This window comes from Megascapheus bottae, chromosome 5 (genome assembly GCF_031878675.1).
Source record: "Megascapheus bottae isolate mThoBot1 chromosome 5, mThoBot2.hap1, whole genome shotgun sequence".
Classification (NCBI taxonomy): Eukaryota; Metazoa; Chordata; class Mammalia; order Rodentia; family Geomyidae; genus Megascapheus; species Megascapheus bottae.
Genome location: NC_143513.1, coordinates 20,929,746 through 20,950,430, shown reverse-complemented (window position 1 = coordinate 20,950,430; position 20,685 = coordinate 20,929,746). Strand labels below are relative to the sequence as shown.

At 44.3% G+C, this 20,685-nt stretch overlaps 1 protein-coding gene across 1 annotated transcript in view; it reads left to right on the top strand.

Moving 5' to 3' along the window:
* Nucleotides 1–14,195: 14,195 nt before the first annotated feature.
* Gsdme (gasdermin E) overlaps nt 14,196–20,685 on the top strand; it is a 47,282-nt gene continuing 40,792 nt past the window's right edge. Inside the window, exons 1-3 of the mRNA XM_090332776.1 lie at nt 14,196–14,272; nt 14,443–14,667; nt 17,862–18,054. Of these exons, the coding sequence (XP_090188902.1) occupies nt 14,457–14,667; nt 17,862–18,054 (404 nt within the window). The 5' untranslated portion in view covers nt 14,196–14,272; nt 14,443–14,456. The remainder of the gene's footprint in view (nt 14,273–14,442; nt 14,668–17,861; nt 18,055–20,685) is intronic.

Here is a 20,685-nt window from a genome sequence, read left to right as displayed (position 1 = left end):
GTGTTAAGGAGGCAAGCAGCCTGGGCTCCTACACCACTAGCTAGGAGTCCCCACACACCTCCATATGTCTTGATCCATCTCTAGATGACTTATAACACCTATTAAAATGTGAATGCCCCATGTGAATAATTGTTCCACTGTATTGTTCAGAGAGGAATGACAAGAAAATGCAGGTGGCCAGGTGCCTGTGGCTCACCCCTGGGATTCTGGCTACTTAGGTGGCTGAGAACTGAGAATAAAAATTTGCTCTGACAGACAAATCCTAGAGAGAATTTTCTCCCTGAATATTTTTAGCCCTTAAACAAAGGTTGGGTAGAGCTATATATGCAAAACCTGGGCATATAGAGGGCCAACAGTCTGTGTCATCCCCTGGATCAGCAAAACCCAAAGGCTTCCACTAGCACACATGACCTAGAAAGGCTCTCACAAGGGTATGGTAGAAAGGGTGCTATTCTGAGAAATTCCAATATGATAAAGGCTATTAATTAACCTTAAATGCATATCTAAAGCTGAGAGTCTCATAAATCATATAGAAGAAACCACTTTCAAATTAGTAAATGGAAGAACAGTATGAATTTCCCACAAATATGAATGAAATTTAAATAAATTAGTCATAAGCCATATTAAAATGAAGACCATGGATGTAGATTTATTGCTTTGACTAAAATATTAAGGAATAATAACACTTAAAGTCAAGCTACCAAACTTAATTTGTTTGAGTATGCTTTGGGTACCAGCAGTATAATGTGAGATGTCTAAATGGAAAAGTAGATTTGTAACTCAAATGATACCAACAGTGACATAAGATTAAACATGAGTTAAAAAAAATGAATGTAGATTTGAGTTAAAAAATAAGATGAGCAAAAAAACAAAACAAAAAAAAACAAGGCCAAAACGAACAAACAAAATAAGATGAGTATGGTCTCCTTTATATGTGGCTATTAGATCCAAACAATACAAGAGTGATGACCCAATATTTGCATATTCAATGTTATGGACATAGTATTGGAAATATAAACATAATTACATACACATAAAATTTATGACTAGACATAATGTTTTATTATATAGATTAATATTTATCTGTGACATACAAACCCTCAGCTTAATTTTAATTGTGTTCTAAAATCTGTGCCCGTGATAGTATATATAGATTCCCTTCTTGAATACTTGTTTGTTAAACATGTCACTTGAAATAGATGTAAAAATCAATGTTAATCAATTTTTTTTAAAAATGAGATGACAAAATATTGTTACTGGTGAGTTTTCAGGATATGAAAGACAGCTCTTTTAGTTGAGTTCTGCCTTGGGCACTCCCTTGAGCCTGATTTTGCAAACCAGGAATTTGGCCTAAGGTTCAAGAGCATGGTATTGGGCAGGAAAGCAATTCCTGTCACATGTAGCCAGCACTGCTTGGCTACATTCACACAGGTCCTGGGAATGCATGTGTTTCATTGCTGGAAACAATACAACTCTCACAAATCCATCCTTCATTTTTTTTTAAAGACCAAGTCTCATAACTCTTTTATAAATAAAAAAATACATTCAATCTAGAAGGAGAAGTCATCTGACAGAATAAGAACCCTTAAGTTTCACCAGCTTGGAAGTCTAAAATTTTGAAATCTAAGATCTATTCATATAAAACCATGTTAGTTGTCTTCTTAAGGAAAACACTAAACAGAGATAATACACATATATCCAGAAGTCTGGTGTCTGAGTAACCAGGAAAGCACAAAAGACCCAGCCTGTTTTCCCCAGGGGTTAGCTGTGACCTCCAGAGCTGAGGCCTCATGGTTTGTGGATGCAAAGCCAAAGACAAGTTATTAGATCCTCATCTCCAAGCTGGAACACTTGGTTAAAGCCATGAAGATCAAGTCCTTGGGGAGATCTAACCTTTCTCCCTTCTCATCATAGAGTTTGAGGTCACTGATTTTTCTGGGCTCTCCTTCAAGGATGTCACATGGTCTGATCTTTCTGGTGACTTTCCCTGTCCCAATATTATTATGTAAGGTCTCTTAGCAAAAATTAATTTCATGAATACACCAAAGACAAATCAATCACTGCTCGGGAACCCAAGAATTATAGGAGCTTTGTGTTAGGAAGCAGGGACATAAACGAAAACATTTTTATTGTAGCACAATTACCCATCTGTTCTTCTATGTTTTCTTTTTTTTCCCATTGGATCCTTTAGCATATTAATCATAGTTATTTTAAATACCTGGTCTGAAAACTCCCAACATCCCTGACATCCTGGTGGCTGGTCCTGAGACAGATTAGTTAAAGGGAAAGAAATCAATTTCTTTTCCTAGTCAAGCCTTAGGAGATAACCCTAAATCTTTTTCTTTTTTTTTTTTTTTTTTTTGCTAGTCCTGGGCTTGATCTCAGAGCCTGAGCACTGTACTTGAGTTTTCTCAAAGCTAGAGCTCTACCACTTGAGCCACAGCACCACTTCTGGCTTTTTCTATGTATGTGGTACCTAGGAATTGAACCTGGATCTTCGTGCATGCTAGGCAAGCACTCTACCACTAGACCAAACTCTCAGCCCACCCCTAAATCTTATCTCCTCCTTAATACCTCCCAGGGCCACTTCTCCTTGTGTGTGTGTGTGGGGGGGGTAATTAGTGGTTCCTAGCAGGGGAGAAACACCAGCTGTTTCTAACCAAACTGTGCACCTGTGCAGTGGAACCCCTTGTATCCTTAGCCTGGCCTTTGCCCAACAAGCTTCTATTTAACTCATGCATAGGCATTGTGTCTCATACATATAAGTAAAACCGTGGGATGGTAGCCTTGCACATAGGCAGATCTTTCCTCCCAGTCTGCCAAGTTGCGGTCTCTCATTTCTCTGAGACCAGCGCACTATCAGTTCCACACCTCCAAATCCTAGAAACCTGGGATTTTCTTAACCATGCATTTGCACAGCCTGCTGTTTCTCTTGGCAGCATACTTTCATTTTATTGGACTACTTTCTTTGCCACTTGTTGGTGGGGGCCTTCATTTAAGTCTTAGAGATGCTAAGAGTCTGGGATCTTTATCTCCATGACTACCCCCTGGGAACAGAGCTGCTGCCTGTTCTAAGCTCTTATACTTTTTAATATCTTGTCATTTTTGTGGTTGTTGTTGCAAGCTGGGCTTGGTACAATGATGTGTGATAAATTGGCCTTCAGTGATGTGGGAAGAGGGAAGACACCTGAAATCCCGTTTACTACTCAGTCTTCTAGGGAGCTGTGCACATCACAAGTACTTGTCACTCCCTTCTACATCAGAGGGTGTGGATCTGATAAAACCGCAACAATTGTGGCTTTATGAATGTCCATTGCAGGCTTATGACTGTATTCCTACCTACTCAAGAGGCTGAGATCTGAGGATGCAATTAGAAGCTAGCCACGACAAACATACCCAAGAGAATCTTTCTCTCCAGTCAACTGGAATGGAACCTGAAGTGGAAGTCTGGCTCAAATAGTAGAGTGACAGCCTTGAGCAAAAAAGGCAAGAGCACAAAGCTCTGAGTTCAAGCCATGGTTCAGGCATAAACAAAATGTTCTATATTTAAAAACAATGACTTCTCTTCTCCTGCTAGTACCACAAGGATGTTTTCTATTATTCACTGGAAGAACTTGGTGTGATTGCCAGGAGGTAGAATTCCCAGGAGTGTGGGAAATTTTTAACTCTTGGATTTGTGACTCTGAGCCTGCAGCCACTCCTTATAACAGCCTACGTTTTCCTGCTCCAACCTGGTTCCTAGGGAGGTGTCTGCAGGGTCGGCTATGGATCCCTGCATCTGGCTTCTCTGAGAGTGTTCTGAGCTGGGATCCCACCTTCTAACTGATCTAAAAACAGTTGTGGATTTTTCACTTGTTCAATGTTTTACTCATAACCCATTGATAACCCTCATGCTCCTTAGCATACTGCAAACAAAAGATGTGCAATGACCAGGAGAGTAGCCTAGGGGTAGAGTGCTTGCCTAGCATGCACACAAAGCTCTAGGTTCAATTCCTGGGTACCACATACACAGAAAAGGCCAGAAATGGCACTGTGGATCAAGTGGTAGAGCACTAGCCTTGACCAAAACGTGTCTAAGGACAGTGCCCAGGCCCTGAGTTCAAGCCCCAAGGACTGGCAAAAGAACGAAAGAAATATAGATGGAAAGGAAGGAAAGAAGGAAGTGAGAAAAAAGATGTGCAAAAGATGCTTTTGCTGGGCCTACAAACTAACGAAAAGCAGCCGAAGCTTGGCAGAACCATCTCCATTTTGTATGGAGGTATATTATTTGGCATCCTGGGAGGACAGGATGTCATTATAATAAGGCATAGAAATTACCCCCAAAGCACTACTAGAGACTCCTCAGGACAGACCACCTGCAGGCAACATGACTTGTTTATGCTCATTAGAAATGACAGCAATAACAACTCCTAACAGCCTCTCTGGAACCTCTCCAAAAACAAGCATTGTCCTCAACCAACTCAACCTGTGAGTGAGAACATCTATTCTGCCATTGCCTCAGTTCCCTATTCTCCATGGAGAGGGCTGAAATGTGCTATAGTCCCCATTTTTTGTCCCCTTTCTCTGATCATCATGACTTTTTCCTCTTCCTCCCCCCTTCCCCTTCCCTATCTGAGTTCCTTCCCCTTCCCTTTTTCTCTCATGCCTGTTCTAGGGCTTGAATCTGGGCCTTCGATGCCATCCCTGAGCTTTCCTGCACAAGGCTCTCCCTTTTCTGCTCTACCACTTGAGCCACAGCTCCACTTCCAGCTTTTTTGATAGTTAATTGGAGATAAAAATCTCACAGACTTTCTTGTCAGAGCTGGCTTTGAACCACGATCCTCAGATCTCAACCTTATTGAGTGGCTAGGATTACAGGTATGGGCCGTTGGTTCCAGGCCCTAATCTCTTTATTTGAAGTCTAAGGGCCAGTGGCCAAAGGTGACATGTGGAACTTCTGGAATTAGGGTCTGGGGTCTAAAAACTGGTTTCTACCTGAAGCCAGGACTGTATTCTCTTTATTGGTCTTATTGTCATTCTACTTGTTAGAGAAGAATTGTTTAAATGTGTTTTCATCTGTTTCCCCTGTGACTAGTATAGGGACTAGGATGTACTAGGGGTTCAGTAAAGTACCCTGAAAGAATTTTCTGTCTTTATTCTCATTCACTTATAGAATTAATATACTATCCTATAATACAGCCTAATATAATTTAATAGAAGTGTTGCTTATGTTTGGACTGCTGGTGAAGGTATTTGATAAGCAAACTGATTTGGTGGTCTACACTGCTTTTAGGCAGTGTCATATCTTGGTCATATCAGGACTTCATAGACAATAAAATCATTCATTCATTCATTCAGTGAGCTGAAGGCTGCAGTTTCTAGGCGTATTTGTCACCTTCATGAAAATGTGGATTAAACTCAGTTTGAAGGGTAAAGTTTAACCTACTGGAAAGACCAATTCACTTGACTATGCACATTTCAAATCTCCCACAGGACTGAAGGGAGTTGAGAGTAAGCAAGTATGAAGGGCAGATCTGCCACTGCCCTATTGTAATTCCCTCTCCTCCCTGCCCCGCAAAGTCCCCCCTGCTCCTTCTAAGCAATCATCTCCAAAACCACCCTAAATCTTATCAGCACTTGGTCTACCAGGTTTTAGGCATAGCCCACCAGTCATTTCTTACCCTTCCCAAGCAGAATCTGCTCTCCTGAAATCCTGCGTGATTGGTTGGCCCACAGCTCTACAGAATTTCACAGAATGCCAAAGCTAGGCTTGACCTTCACTGTTAGATGAAACCCATGGGCTGGGAGAAGTAAGTGGGGGAGAGTGTTGACCATAAGACTAAGGGTGGCCCTTGGATCTGGGTGTCCTGATCCTCTACCAGTTTAATTTCTTTTGGTAATAATGGAGCTTCATAATATATTGATGGAGTGAGCTAGGACTCTATGATCTGTAGTGACAACCAGATGGTCCTTAATGAAACATTAATAAAGTAAAAACAAATGGAATTTAATAAGGTAGTATATAAACACGCCTGAGTAACATCAAAAGCGTTTTTTTGATGCTTTAATAGTAGAAATTATCAGACAAGACAAAAAAGGAAACTAGCATCTAAATCACGATGTAAGATAATGTTTTAGGGTTTTTAAAAAAATTTATTGTCAGGGTAATGTATAAAGGGGTTATAGTGACATTCATTAGGTAATGGGTGCATTACTCCTCGAACCTTTATACCCCTTCTCATGTTTTTGTCCCCCCACCCCTCCCAATCATCTTTTTTTCCACCTTCCCTATCTCAAATGAACAAATAAACATACATAATATTGGTTTTGTGGATAATGTGGATAATTGATTTTAAGTGTAATTTTAAGTGATTTAAAAGATTTTAAATGGTTTCAATATCAGGCAGAAATGTAAAGTTAGAATATGACCTCAGGCCTGAGTTCTAACTCGAGAATGAATGTCAGCAGATTCCAGGGCTGCCATTCTAAAGTTTAGTTTTTTCATCTGCAAACTGGAGATCATGATACTAAATTATACAGAGTCAGTAATGTCAAACACCAGATGGAACATGAAGAAAGCAGCAGAAAATGTGCCAGTTGTGGATGTCCAACCTGGTGTCATTTCCTAACACGGATAAAAGTAGCAAAGATGTAGTCGTTCATCAAAATTTCTGTTTTCTATGCATTTTTTTCATCTTCCTGACTAACCTGAAGCGCATCAACACCACCAGCTTTATAAGATTGTGGCAATGTGACTTCCCTGGGGATGCTGGACTGCACAGCTGTTTACCTATTCAGGCTGTAAAGGCTAATCGTGCTTGGCAGGCGGGAGTGTCTGCAAAACTTTTGGGGTGAGGTGGGTGAGATGAGACATGAACCTACAGAATTTTCAAGCATGTTTGTTCATCTCCTCCGGGTCCTTCTCAGCAAGGTCCTGACCAAATGCACGTTTTATTCTTGGACACATTTACACATAAGTTTTTCCTCTCTAGTCAGAATTACCAGCTTCTTTATTTCAGCAAGGAATTCCTCTAGCCATTGTAAGCACTATGTATACATGCCTGCACTGGTATTGGGGCTTTAATTTGGGATCTGGTATGTCCCTTAGCTTTCTTTTGCTCAAGTCTGGTGCTTTACCACTTGAACCTCATCTCTACTTTTGGCTTTTGGATGGTTAATTGGACATGAGACTAATGGACTTTATTGCCTGCACTGTCTTTGCACCACAATCCTTACATCCCAGCCCCCTGCATAACTAGGATTACAGGCAGGACACACAGACATTGGCTAATTGTAAGCTTCTTTGTATTATTAGTTAGTATTATTAAGTAGTATTTTTTGTTGCTGTTATTTTTGCCAGTCGTTGGGCTTGAACTCATGGACTGGGCAGTCCCTGAGCTTCTAGCTCAAGCAAGGGTAGCACTCTTCTACTTGGAGCCACAGCACCAGAGCTTCATGCATACTAGGTAAGCACTCTAACACTAAGGCACTTTCACAAAGAGGTTTCAATTTCCTAAGTCAGGTTATGAGTACAATGCATCTTGGTCATTATCACTTCTTCCATCATTCTCCTTCATCCCCTGCTCCCAGTCAAATCTTCAGCAGCAGTCAGCTTGGTTTTTGATGGCATTGACCTTTCTCTTGTCTTTTAGTGTGAAGAAGTTAGCAAGGGAAGATGGATTTGCTTGAAAAGAGCAAGCCATCTTAAGTTTCCATGTGTCCACTTCCCGTTGCTACTTCCATTCCTTGAAGTGAGATGACAGACCATAGTTTCTGAAGAGATAATATAAATAAAACTAGGAGATATCAAAATATGCTACTAGAAGTCCAAATGCCAAAAGCTATTTCTGCCTCTACCTACAGTTTGAAGCAAAACAAAACCTTCCTGCTTTTGAGGCTTTCCAGGTGAAAAGAACTCACCTTTCTGAGCTGTTTTCTCTTGCATCCTGCAGGTGAACTAATGTACTTGGTTAGTGCTTCTAACAATCAGCCAGAAAGGAGTCATTTACCAAGAAAACTTTTTCTTGCCAAATTGCTGTTTGCATTAAAATTAGCCTTTTAAAGGACCTTATCAAATAATAAATACATATACAATTCCCACTCTCCCTCTCCAATTATAACTCAGCTGAGACGTTTGATTGATCATAAATGATTACAGATGAAAACAACTGTTGTCTACTCCAGCTTGTTTCTCTCTGTAGTAGTCTTAAAGACATGCTTGAACTAGGGAAAAGGAAAAACTTAGGTTTTTGGTGGTGGTGGTAGTGCCATTCCAGGGACTGTAACTCATTCTGTAGGTGTTGTCCCTGAAATTCTTTTTCTCAAAACTAGCACTATACCCTCAAGCCAAAGAGCCACTTCCAGGTTTTTTGTTTTGTTTATTTTTTTGAGTAGTTTTATTGGAGCTGAGAGTCTTATAGGACTTTCCTGCTCAGACTGACTTCTAACACTAATCTTGAGATCTCAGCCTCCTGAGTAGCTACAATTACAGGTGTGAGCCATTAGCATCTGGCTCAAAACTCAGTTTAATTGAATGTTTATAGAATCTGAAAACATATTACTTAAATGAACTCAGCTCAGTGTTCTGGGCTTTCTCTAGTTGGAATTGTTTCTGAAAGGTCTGAATTGGCCGGCATCTATTGTCCTCAGTTTGTTAATGACCTGATGGCCCTTTTCCCCGAGTAGAGTACTTGCCTAGCAATTGTGAGGCACTGCGTTCAATCCTCAGTCTGGGAAGGAGGGAAGGAAGGGCGGGAGGTTTTCTGGTACCCCTTGAAGTGAGGAGGGTCCCATGGGACAGCTGTCCAAAGGATGACAATGGATGCTGGCCCCCTTTAGAAGCAAGCAAGTTGGTTCATGCTGTCTCAACCTAGGCATCCTGCCTTGCAAAAGGTGCAGTGGCCACCAGCCCCCTTCCTGAAGGAACAGAAATGACTTCAGCTGCACCCCCTCCAGCTGGGCCTTTGGAGAGGTGATTCAGTGAAAATGCTGATGGCTTCTACCTTGTGAAGGCTCAGCAAAAAGTTGCTGTGTACAAAACAGGAAACCAGGTCCTGAATCTGCAGGTCCTTAGTCGGGGACTTGAAGGTTCCAGACTCGTGGGAAGAAACTTTCTGTTGTTTATAAGTCCTCTGGTTCATGGGATTTTTGCTTTGGCTGCCTGAATAAGCTAGGTCATCTGCAAGTCATTCTAGACTCTTGAGGCCTCTGGGCGACTCATCTTTAGCAGCTGAATGGTTTGTGTGAGGGTGTGCGTGCCTGTGTGCAGAAGCACTGAAACCGACTTGAACTCAGTGCCCGAGAGCTATCCCTTAGCTTTTTTGCTCAAGGCTCCACCACTTGACTACACTTCCACTTCCAGTCTCATAGACTTTCCAGCCCAGGCTGGCTTCAAACCTCAATCCTCAGATCTCAGTCTTGTAATACCCTGGCAGGCTTAGCTGCCAAATTGTTTTTCCTTTTGTAAAAAAAAAATGTTTAACCACCTGCATGTGGTTCCATCCTTGTTGACTATGGGTATCGTGAGGTGACTGCCACCTGTGTGTGGTGTTTCCCTTTAAAAGCTCAGCCCCACTGAAGGTCACAAAGGTGGGGAGAAGCTGCTGCCCTGCTATTAAACTCACTCCTAGGTCGGTTCACTGTTGATGACTCTATGAGGGGGTTCGCCCCCCCCCTCATGGCTGGGATATCACAAGCCTCCGTGGCTAGCCAGGATTACAGGCGAGCCGCCTGCACTTCGCATCTCCCTATGACCTGAAAGCCCCCAGAGAGCAGCAGCTTTAGGTTCTCTTCATAGAAGAAAATATCTGCCAACGTTGACTGGGAAGATGAGTCAAGCCAGTCAAGGGGCACGCAACCACCCGGTGTTACCAGCACCTAGTGCAAGCCGAGGCAGAGCTGCGAGATCCATCCACCGCCCCGCCCCGCAGGGGCCCCACGGCCTCCCCGAGGCCTGGGTGGACCGGGAAGCCACACTCCAAGCCGGGTGAGTGGGGAAGAAGCGTCTTCGGCCCTCAGGACGTGCGGCTGACTGTTCCTCCTGCCCGGCACAGCGCCCGGGCTCCGGCTGTCCCCGGAAGGAGCCCGGTGTCTCCCGACCTCCGGTGCCTCACCGGGCCCTCCGCGATCGCTGCCGCCGGGCCCCGCGGCCCCGCCCCTGCGCGCCCTGGCGCCGCCGGGCCGCGAAGCCAGCGGGCGGGACCGAGCAAAGGTCCCGCGCGCGCTCCCGCCCTCCGCGCCCGCCCCTCGCTCGGGCGTCCGCCCCTCCGACTCCCGGGGCGCGAGCGAGCGCGCGCGGCGGCGGCGGGGACGCGGCGGCGGCGCGCGGGTAAGTGCGCGGGGGCGCGAGCTGCGGGCTCCGCTCCGGCTCCTCCTCTCCCGCGGGGTGTCAGCGCTCCCGGGCCCCTCTTCCCGGTCCCCCCCCGACTCCCCCTCCGCCCGCTCCCATCCCCGCTGCCTTCCACGGCGGAGCCCGCGCGGGTACCTCGTGCCCCCCCCCCCCCCCACGCTGGCGCTGCCGCCGCTCGGGCCCCGCTCCCTCCTTTGTCTTTGGGGTCGGCCTGGGTGCAGGGGAGGCTCTCCCCGCACCGGAGCCCAGTGCCGGCTCGGAAAGGAGGGTGAGCCCGTGGCGGGGACGCGTTCCCACCGCCCGGGGCCGCTGCGTCGGGAGGAGGGCAGGGCTGGGCGAAGGCGCGGGGCTTCAACTGGGGACCCCCTCCTCTCCCCATCCTTCCGGGCGCTGCTTCCCACCTCCACCTGAGCGGGGGACCTCAGGGCAGCGCTAAGGAAGCCATGGCTGTAGCGTGTATAGAGCCGAGCGTCTGTCCGTCCGTCCGCACCTCCGTCCCTTCCTCCCACCAGCCTGCGAGGCGGACCCCTGGCCGGTGCAGGTGTGCGGGAGGATGAAGGGCTGTGGGCTGGAGAAGCTGTGCTCAGATCCCACCTCCTCGTGTGCTCGTGAGAAGGGAAACCGGGCCGAATCCCGAGTCCGGACAAAGCTCGGACGGCAGCGGCCCAGCCGCGAGCGGAGGGCCGGGGCAACCGGGTTTTCTCCGGTGGGTTTCGGTGCCGGCCTGGGGCGCAGAGGCTCGGCCACCACGGTTTCCCAGGAGCACTTGCTGCCTGGCGTCTCCAGCTAAAGTGGCCGTGACCACCCTTACTTCACATGCTGGGGATGGTTGTGGAAGGTCTGGGGGTGGGGGGGACTTGAACTCAGTGCCTCACGCTTTCCCATGGCTGTTTCCCCTCAAGACTGGTGCTGGACCACTTGAACCACACCTCCTCCTCTCCAGCTTTTCTTTAAGAGACGGCAGTGTACCTTGAATTTGGGTTCACCAGTGGCTCACACTTGTAATCTCAGCTACTCAAGAGGCTGAGATCTGAGGACTGTGATTCTAAGCCAGTTCCAGCAAGAAAATCTGTGAGTTCTCCTATCTCCAGATAATCACACACAGCTTGGAAGTGGAGCTGTGGCTCAGGTGGTAGAGTGCTAGCCTCTAACGATGAGAGGCTCAGAGGCAGTGCCCGGGCCCTGAGTTCAAGCCCCAGAACTGGCAAAAATAAAAACTCAGGTTCTGGGCTGCAGCCATCAGAAAACATAAAAGGATTACACCTCTGTTTTAATAGGCTGAATTTCATTTTGTGATTTAGGAAGCTAAAAATTCAAAATGTGTTGAGCTTGTGAAGGAATCACACAGGCACTTGTGCATAAACAATGTCTGATTTCTACAGTGATGTTTTTCATGGCAATGACTTTAGTTTTCACCATAACTGGGCAGTGTTCTTTTTTATTATTTTATTTATTTATTGCCAGTCCTGGGCTTGAGCTCAGGGCCTGAGCCCTGTCCTTGGATTTTTCTCAAGGCTAAAGCTCTACCACTTGAGCCTCAGTACCTCTTCCAGCTTTTTTCTATGTATGTGGTACCGAGGAATTGAACTCAGGTCTTCATGCATAATTGGCAAGCACTCTACCACTAGGCCCCACTCCCAGCCAGGCACTGTTCTTTTGAACACACTTATACAGTGAATCAGATATAGCCCAAATGTCAAAAGAAAAAGTAGACGAGAGTAGGGGTTCCTTCTCTGGAGTCAGAGAACCTCGGGAAGAATCTGGGCAGATAATTCTCTAGATGATATTCAAGGCCTTCCAGTTTGACCAGGAATGGCACAAGTTGGGAATGTATTTGGATGCCGTCAGGAAGAGGATCGTGTGTGTGTGTGTGTGTGTGTGTGTGTGTGTGTGTGTGTGTAAAAGGAGAGAAGAGCAAAATGAAGCCACAGCTGTAGGTGGTGAAGAAGCCTCAGTGGCTCAGTGGGTCACTGCCAGGACTGGAGGGAGGTTGGCTGTTGGTCATTTTTGTGGTTTGGATAATGTCTGTGTTTGCTCTGTGGTCAACCATGAGACAGTGTTGACTTTGGTGGTGGCCTTGCTTGGTGTAGATGGTCAGTGTCACTCTGCATTCAGCGGAGGAGTGGCAGGCCTGCTCCTCACACCCCCGGGCTGCAGTGATAGGCTGGCTCCCACTTCTCTTCTTTCTTGATGGTGGGCACATTCCCATTTTCCCCATCTGTGATGTGTGGACAGGTTGTGCCTCCCGGAGTTGGAAAGATTACTCGAGAAAACATGCACAGTCGGCCCAGTGCTGACACATGGCAGGGTCCTCCCGATCTTTGTGTTTGATATTGAGGCATCTTGTCAAGAACTGGTTCATAAGTCCCAGCACTGGGGAGGTTGAGGCAAGAGGGTCTTGAGCTACAAAGCCAGATCCTGTCTCAACAAAACAATCACAAAAAACCCCCAAGCCCAAAAAAGGTGGGTGGGAAAGGAGAAGGAGGAAGAGTTTCTTCCTAGCTCTGCGTTCAAACCCTGGCACTCCCCCAAATGGAAAAAAAAAAAAAAAGACATTTCTTTTGAGAATAAATAGGAACAGGGTCAGGAAGCCATTATTTTATAGTGATCTATGAAAAGGTACTGGACTGGGAATGTGGCTTCGTGGTAGAGTCCTTGCCTAGCATGAAGCAAGCCCTGAGTTCAATTCCTCAGCACCACATAAACAGAAAAGGCCAGAAGTGGCGCTGTGACTCAAGTGGTAGAGTGCTAGCCCTATGTAAAATAAGCTCAGGAACAGTGTCCAGGCTATGAATTCAAGCCACGGGACCGGTGAAAATAGAAAGAGAAAAGGCAAGTATTTTCTGATACTGAAGAAAAGATTCATGTTGAAGAAAATGAACTGATACTACCCAATTTCTGTTATCCAACTAATACTTCTCTTGATTTTCCAAACTGTGTTACCTTAAGAGCTTATTAATCTATATTGGTTTGTTTAACAAAAGTGATTTATTCTACGATATTAAAAGAAGCTTACTTAGAGAATAAAAAGAAATCAGAAGTGTCATCTCTAAAAAAAAAAAAAAAAGTGAACTGAACAGCTTAGTTTTTGGCACTTGTCCTGGGACTTGAACTTATGATCTGAGCACTGCCCCTGCTCAAGGCAAGCAGTCTACTACTTGAACCACAGCTATATTTTCTGCCTTTTTGGTGGTTAATTTGGAGGTAAGAGTCTCATGGTTTTTCCTACCAGGATGTACTTTGAACCTCAATCCTCAGATCATAGGAGTGAGCCACTGACACCTGGCAGGGTTTTGTTTTTTAATTTTTTTTTTACTTTGTGTAATAGTTTTCCTTATTCTCTTTGTGAATGTGGAAGGGCTGTGTGTGTGTGTGTGTGAGTGTGAGAGAGAGAGAGATAGAGAATGAATATATCTGGCTATGTTCAATTTGTGAGTTATGTTTATAACCCTCATCCATGTTTCTACCAGTGTATTTTAAGTTTTATTTGTGCAAGTTGTTTTTTCTTTTGCCAGCCCTAGGGCTTGAACTCTGGGCCTGACCTCTGTCCTTGGGCTTTCTCAAGGCTAGAGCACTACCAGTTGAGCCACAGCACCATTTCCAACTTTTTCTATGTATGTGGTACCAAGGAATCAAACCTCGGGCTTCGTGCGTGCTAGGCAAGCACTCTACCACTAGGCCAAACTCCCAGCTGTGTGAGTTATTTTTCTTTAATATTTTGGTTTGGGTCATAAATGTTACAGATACCTTTTCCATTAATTTGCCTCTTGACTGACTAGGTTCAAGAGAATTGCTTGTCCTTTGAATCCTTAATAAAGCTGTCCTGTCTTCTCTGGATAGGAACCAATAAAACTTTTTTTTGTTATTAGGCACTGAGATTTGGGGGTTGTTTCTGGAGTATAATCTAGCCCATCCTGACTGATATATTCTCCTTCCATATCTCAGGTAAATTTCTTTATCCTTACCTAAACTCATTAAGAATTTACTAGAAAGCAGATATTCTTTCATGTGTACCATTGAGACTAAGGAATGTGATAGCTGTAGAAAAAAGACACTAACTAATGTAACTTTGCATTTATCTTTAGGATCTTATTTTTCTTTCTTTTTTTAACCAGATAGTTTTGCCAAAATGTTTGCCAAAGCAACAAGGAATTTTCTTAAAGAAGTTGATGATGATGGTAACCTGATTTCAGTATCAAACTTGAGTGACTCTGATAAATTACAACTTCTAAGTCTGGTGACTAAAAAGAGAAGATATTGGTGTTGGCAGAGACCTAAGTACCAGTTTCTTTCTGTCTCCCTGGGAGATGTACTCACTGGAGACCAATCACTGAATCCAGGTATGGCCTTTTCTATGTATTCTGTAATCAGTCCCAGAATAGAAGGTGTTGTTTTCTAAATATGTGTTGTCTAAAGTTGAGGGGATGTCTAAAGTTGAGGGGATACCTTGTATCAAATTCTCTATTTTTTTCCTGTGCTGTCTTAAGCATCTTTTTTTTTACAATGCAAGAATTCTGCTCTTCTGACATTGCAAGGTCATAGCTTAATGAATTAGTATGGTTTTTCAGCGTTATAAATATCAGTCATGCTCACTGTAGATGGCATGTAGGGGGCATTCAACACACATGGGCTGGGTGCCCTACCTAAAGCTTGTTTTAGTGTGGGGATTGGTTATATATCATACTGATAAGGAGGCTGTAAGGAGACTCAGGCGCGTTGGTGAGGACACTTGAAGTCAGTGTGGCAGAGTCCAGGTCCATGGTCAGCATCCAGGACTGGAGTTCACCCAGGATCTTTGTCCTGCTGGTGTCAGAGTAGTGATGAGATATGTCACTGCTTTGTCTGCTGAGCAGATGTAAGATGGTTATTTCTGGTTCATTTTTGCCATTTGGAACAACACTGGCAGGTGTTACCCAGGGTGTGAAGTAGAAGGAACAGAGGCTGGTTGTTGCTGGTCCATTGATAATAGCCTGTTGGTTCCTTCATTTCTTCTATCAGCTGCAGTTGATGTCAATTGTGTCACTTCGTATCAGGCCATCTTCTGTGGAGTTGTCTAGGGTGGCAGTTGAATGTACATAGCCTTTTTAAATTTAATTTTGTTCTGGTGCTTGAACTCAGGGCCTGGGCACTGTCCTTTAGCTTTTTTGCTCAAGGCGGATGTTCTTAATCACTTGCTCCATAGCTCTCCTTCTGGCCTTTTGCTGGTCAATTGCAGATGTAGATTCATAGACTTTACTGCCCAGGTTGGTTTGGCTTGGAACCACGATCACACATCTCAGCCTCCTGAGTAGCTAGGATTACTGACACTTGACTGACACAATGTCTTGATTGTCCCTATCTGCTGCAATGCAAATTTTGGAAAGAGTTCACAACAGCAATGGTAGGCCCAAGACCACAACTGTATCCCTGACATGAAAGTTTCTTTGTATGCCATACCCTTTGGGAGAATCTGGGTCTGTTCTGTTTATCAGAAAGGATGCTGGTTTGGTGCAAACCCACTTGTTGGTCAGACTGAATTTCACTTTGTGTTTAATAACAGCTGGTAGCTAGAATCCATCAGATAGTTACCATTAATGGTCTCTGAACCACCCAGGAAAAAAACTTTGTTCAGGAGATGTAATCTGAGATCTGCCAGAGCTGAAGAAGCGGCTCAGAAGTAAGCCACTTGCATTTATGAAACCCAGGGTTCAGCCCTAGTGGAAAGAAATCAAAACAAATGAATAGTAAAAACCTGTAGTCCTAAGGTTGAGCGTTCAAACATGAGATCATCTGATATTCATCTTGAGGGTTCTGACACAGAGGGCAGAACCTGCTAGCAGTTTGGACATGGACCCTGGGGTGGAGGGGGCAATTCCCAGCTTGACATCAAGTCAACTGGAATGTTGGTATTATTCCTTACTGTATGGGAGCCAAGGAAAAGGGGAGGGAGTTAGTACATGTCTGCTGATTTTTTATCAGGAAAACAGATAAGGAATTGCTTAATAAGGATTGAATGATTGACTAGCATTCAGAGAGAAGGGGGTACATCTGAGTGGGGAATTACTTGAGTAATTAGTTGAGATGAGAGCTTGGCCCTGTAATAACCTGCAGGTTTAGCTGCCAAATTGTTTTTGTCTTTTTAAAAATGCTTAACCTGCTCGACCACCATCAAATGGATGAGTGGTTATGACCCCTGGGTGTGGTTTTATCCTGTGGTTATTGACTATGGGCTTGGCATGATGACATTCCTACAGTGATGACCACCTTTGTGTGTTGTTTCCCTAAAAGTTCAGCCCCACAGAAGGTTGGGGCTTCTGTCAGCCCAAAGGTAGGGAGTAGTCTCTGCACTACTATTAAATTGACTTTTAGCTTGTTTCACTGAGTGTTGGTGACTCTATTGCTGGGGGGATCAGGACCCTCCAAAGTGGCTGGGATATTACAGCCCAAGGGATTGCTCTCTAAGACTGGTAGGCAAAATGGCCAAGGACATTCAGGTGGCTAAAGTCCCTGTTTGGGGACTTTTTATGCCATGGAGCACATCCTTAAAACACTGTTTCTTTACTGTGTAATAGTCCACTTCTAAATGTTTTGCTAAACTGTAAAACCACCAGAGGTCCCTGGTGAGTTAAAGCAACAAGAATCTCCTTGCCTTTTAAAAGATTATTATTTTTGCCAGTCCTGGGGCTTGAACTCAGGGCTTGAGCACTGTCCTGGGGCTTTCTCAAGACTAGTGCCTTACCATTTGCACCATAGCACTAATTCCAGCTTGTTCTGTGTATGTGGTACAGAGGAATCAAACCCGGGGCTTTGTGCCTGCTAGGCAAGCACTAGGCCATACTCTCAGTCCCAAGATAATTTTCTTATTATAAAGGGGATGTACAGAGTGATTACAATTATGTAAGTCAGGTAAAGAATACATTTTTCTTTTTGACAATGTCACTTCTCCCTTCACTCTCTCCCAGTTTTTCTCACCTGTCCCCACTCACAAGTGGTATAGTTGATTTTGAACACAGTGTCTGGTGAGTGAGGACCACTGCTGCATTTGTTCACTCTTTTCCCTCCATTTCTGTGCTCCCCTTATCTTCCCAAAGACAGATGAATGAAAAAGATGAAAAGAAAACCTATTGATGAACAGGAAACCTATTGTTTCCATTTCCTGGAATTCACTTTGATAAATATTGTATATGATTAGAGGCGCATAGGCATTGCACCTTCATGTTGTACTGGGGTTTGAACTCGGAGCCTGTTACTTAGCAGTTTTGCTTAATGAAGCTTGCACTTTACCACTTGAGCCACAGTTCTACTTCTAAGTTTTTGGTCGTTACTTGGTGGTATGGATCACTCGGGACTTTCCTACACAGATTTGCTTGGCACCTTGGTCCTCAGATCTCAGCCTCTTGGGTAGTGAGGGTTACAGACGTGAGCCCTTGGTGCCCTGGTTCAATTTTCTTTTCCTCAGATAACGGGAGTTCCTGAAGTCAGCCTGGGTTAGGGGGTCTGGAAGCAAGGTGGCCTGACACACAGGTCATCACTTCCTCTTCTCTATCCTTTCCAGTGGTGGTGGAGTCAGACTTTGTGAAATACGAGGGCAAGTTTGAAAACCATGTAAGTGGGACCATCGAGACCGTTCTGGGGAAAGTGAAGCTGAACGTGGGCGGCAAAAGCCTGGTGGAGACCCAGTCTTCTTTCGGAACCCTAAGGAAGCAGGAGGTGGACCTGCAGCAGCTCATCAGGGACTCAGTGGACAGGTCAGGACAATCGGGGGTGGTTCTGGGTCATGGCACGTGAAGGTCATCTGCTTGGACTCTGGTAGAAAGGATGGACGGGCTCAAACATTGCCAAATCATCACATTTGGTAGATGGCCTGTTATGTTGGAGGTGTTACAGGTGTACTACTTTATTCTAGAATTTGAGTTGTTAGCCTGAGGGTGAGGAGCTAGGGAGTACTTTAAGAGGATGTTATTTCAGGTGAATATGTACTTTTTCTTTTGTGCTAGTCCTGAGGCTTGAATTCAGGAACTGGTTGGTGACCCTGAGTTTCTTTGCTCAAGGCTAGCACTCTACCACTTGAGCCACAGTTCCATTTCTGGCTTTTTTCTTTTTAGCAGTTGATTGGAGATCAGAACCTCATTGACTTTCCTGCCCATGCTAGCTTAGAACTGTGTAGCTAGGATTATAGATGTGAGCCACTAGCACCAGGCTGTAAATATATACTTAAAAATCATGTATGAAATAACAATGGTGAAAATAACCATAGTGAAAAAAAGGCTGCATTTTGATTTTATTTTTTTATTGTATTTTGGGAATCATGTTGATTGTATTTTTATTCTTATTTTTGAGAGGGAATCATAAAGTGGCTTGTATTCACCATCCTCCTGCCTCGACTTCCCAGTGTGAGGATTACAGGTTTATGCTGCTATGCCCTGTTCTCTCACACATTCTTTCTCTGTCTAATATTTTCCCTGTCTCTAGTGCTAGGGAGGTAGCTTAGGGTTACATGTTCACTGACCTATATATCCTTAGCCCTCACAATTTTGAATATTAATATCAGTATCAAGAAACTCACAAGGTCTGGCTAGCTCTTTATACTTTTCTAGTGAGGAAGACAGCAAGAGAAGAGCTTTAGGGGAAGGGCTGTTTTCAATATTGACATCTTAAAAAAACATTTAGCCAGGTCCGGGAGTTTGGCCAAGTGGTAGAGTGCTTGCCTAGCATGCACGAAGACCCGGGTTTGATTCCTCGGTACCACATACATAGAAAAGGCCAGAACTGGTTCTGTGCTCAAGTGGTAGAACACTAACTTGAGGAAAGCCCAACGATAGTGCTCAGGCCCTGAGTTCAAACAAAACCATTCAGCTTTCAGTAACTATTACATATCTTAAGATAGCTTGCTAATGTACTTTAAGTCAATTTGCCCACTCTTTGATCTTATTAAATGTATACTGCGTGCCCTCCATGCTGAGGATGCTGTGGTAAACACAATGCCATGATGTGTCCCCTACATTCTGTCACTAGAGCCGGGTACCAGTGGCTCACACCTGTGAACCTTGCTGCTTAGGAGGCTGGAGATCTGAGGATGATGGTTTGAAGGCAGTCTGGGCAGGAAAGTTTGTGAGACTCTTACATCCAATTAATTACCAAAACAGCTAGAAGTAAAAGTCTGGGTCAAGTGATAGAGTACCAACCTTGAGTGAAAAAACTAAGAAACATTAGGCCCCAGGTTTAAGACCCAGTACTAACATACACACAGACATATTTATATACATATGTATACACACATATGTGTGTATACATATGTTGTATAGGTATAGGAAATACAGGCTAAGAAAGGGGCTATGGTTGTATAGGGCTATGGTTTTATAGGGCATGTCTAGAGAAGACAACACTCAGAAGCTGGTGTCCAAGTCCTGGGGGAGAGGAGAAAAGGTCGGGCACTGATGCTGTGGGCAGTGCCCAGGGTGCCTAGAGCCAAGTGGTTAGAGAAGGGTAGTGCAGCTAGAGGAGCCAAGTCCCTCAGGACCCGAGAGCCCATTGAAAAGTCTTTAACTTTTACCCAGAGTGAGATGGGAGCCCTTGGAGGATTTTAAGCAGGAAAGAGCCAGGTTCATTCTGGCCAGCTGAGTTGAAAAGAGTCTAGATGGGCAGAAGGCAGGAATCTGAGAAGTTTTGCAGTAGTCCAATTGAGATGACATTTCAGTTAATATAGAGCTATATGTACATTCTTCGTCATTTCATCAACATTTTTTTTCTTGTAAGACATGAATTCTGATGTAGAATGAAAAGTCACTTGTACTGAGGTATGCATAGCTGATTTCTTTTTTCTAATGTTCTTTGGATTGTATGAAACTTAAAATACTTGTTAAGCAGGATTTTATTTAAAACAAAAATATAGAAAACACATGCCAGTGGATGGATTGTGTATATATAGACTGGACAACTTGGGTCTTCAAAACTGAGTTTGTCTCCTGTAAGACCCCTGTTGAATAGAGTTGAAAGCCTCTGGCTAGGGAGCTGCTTCAGGGTCAGAGAACTTGAAGCAGGTGGCAGAGGTGGAAGGTGGTCGGAGTGTATAGTTCTTTCCTTTACAATAATGCTTGTGAGATACTAGAAAGTCTTCATTTGTATGACATTTAATGTAATGAGTTGCTCTAAGTTTTCTTTGGATAAATCTCCACATGCTTTGGATTGAGGAAGGAGATTCTAGAAAAACTTGGAGAGCCTGGGGCCTCTTTGCTTCTGCAGTCTTTGTGTGGCTTTATTTTAGCTATATATGGTGGTCTGGTCATTTTTGTTTTCATAAGTTCATTGTTGGGCAACGGCTCTGTAATCATACTTCCTGAAAAAGGTTTACAAACACTCTTTGTTATTCAGATGTAGAA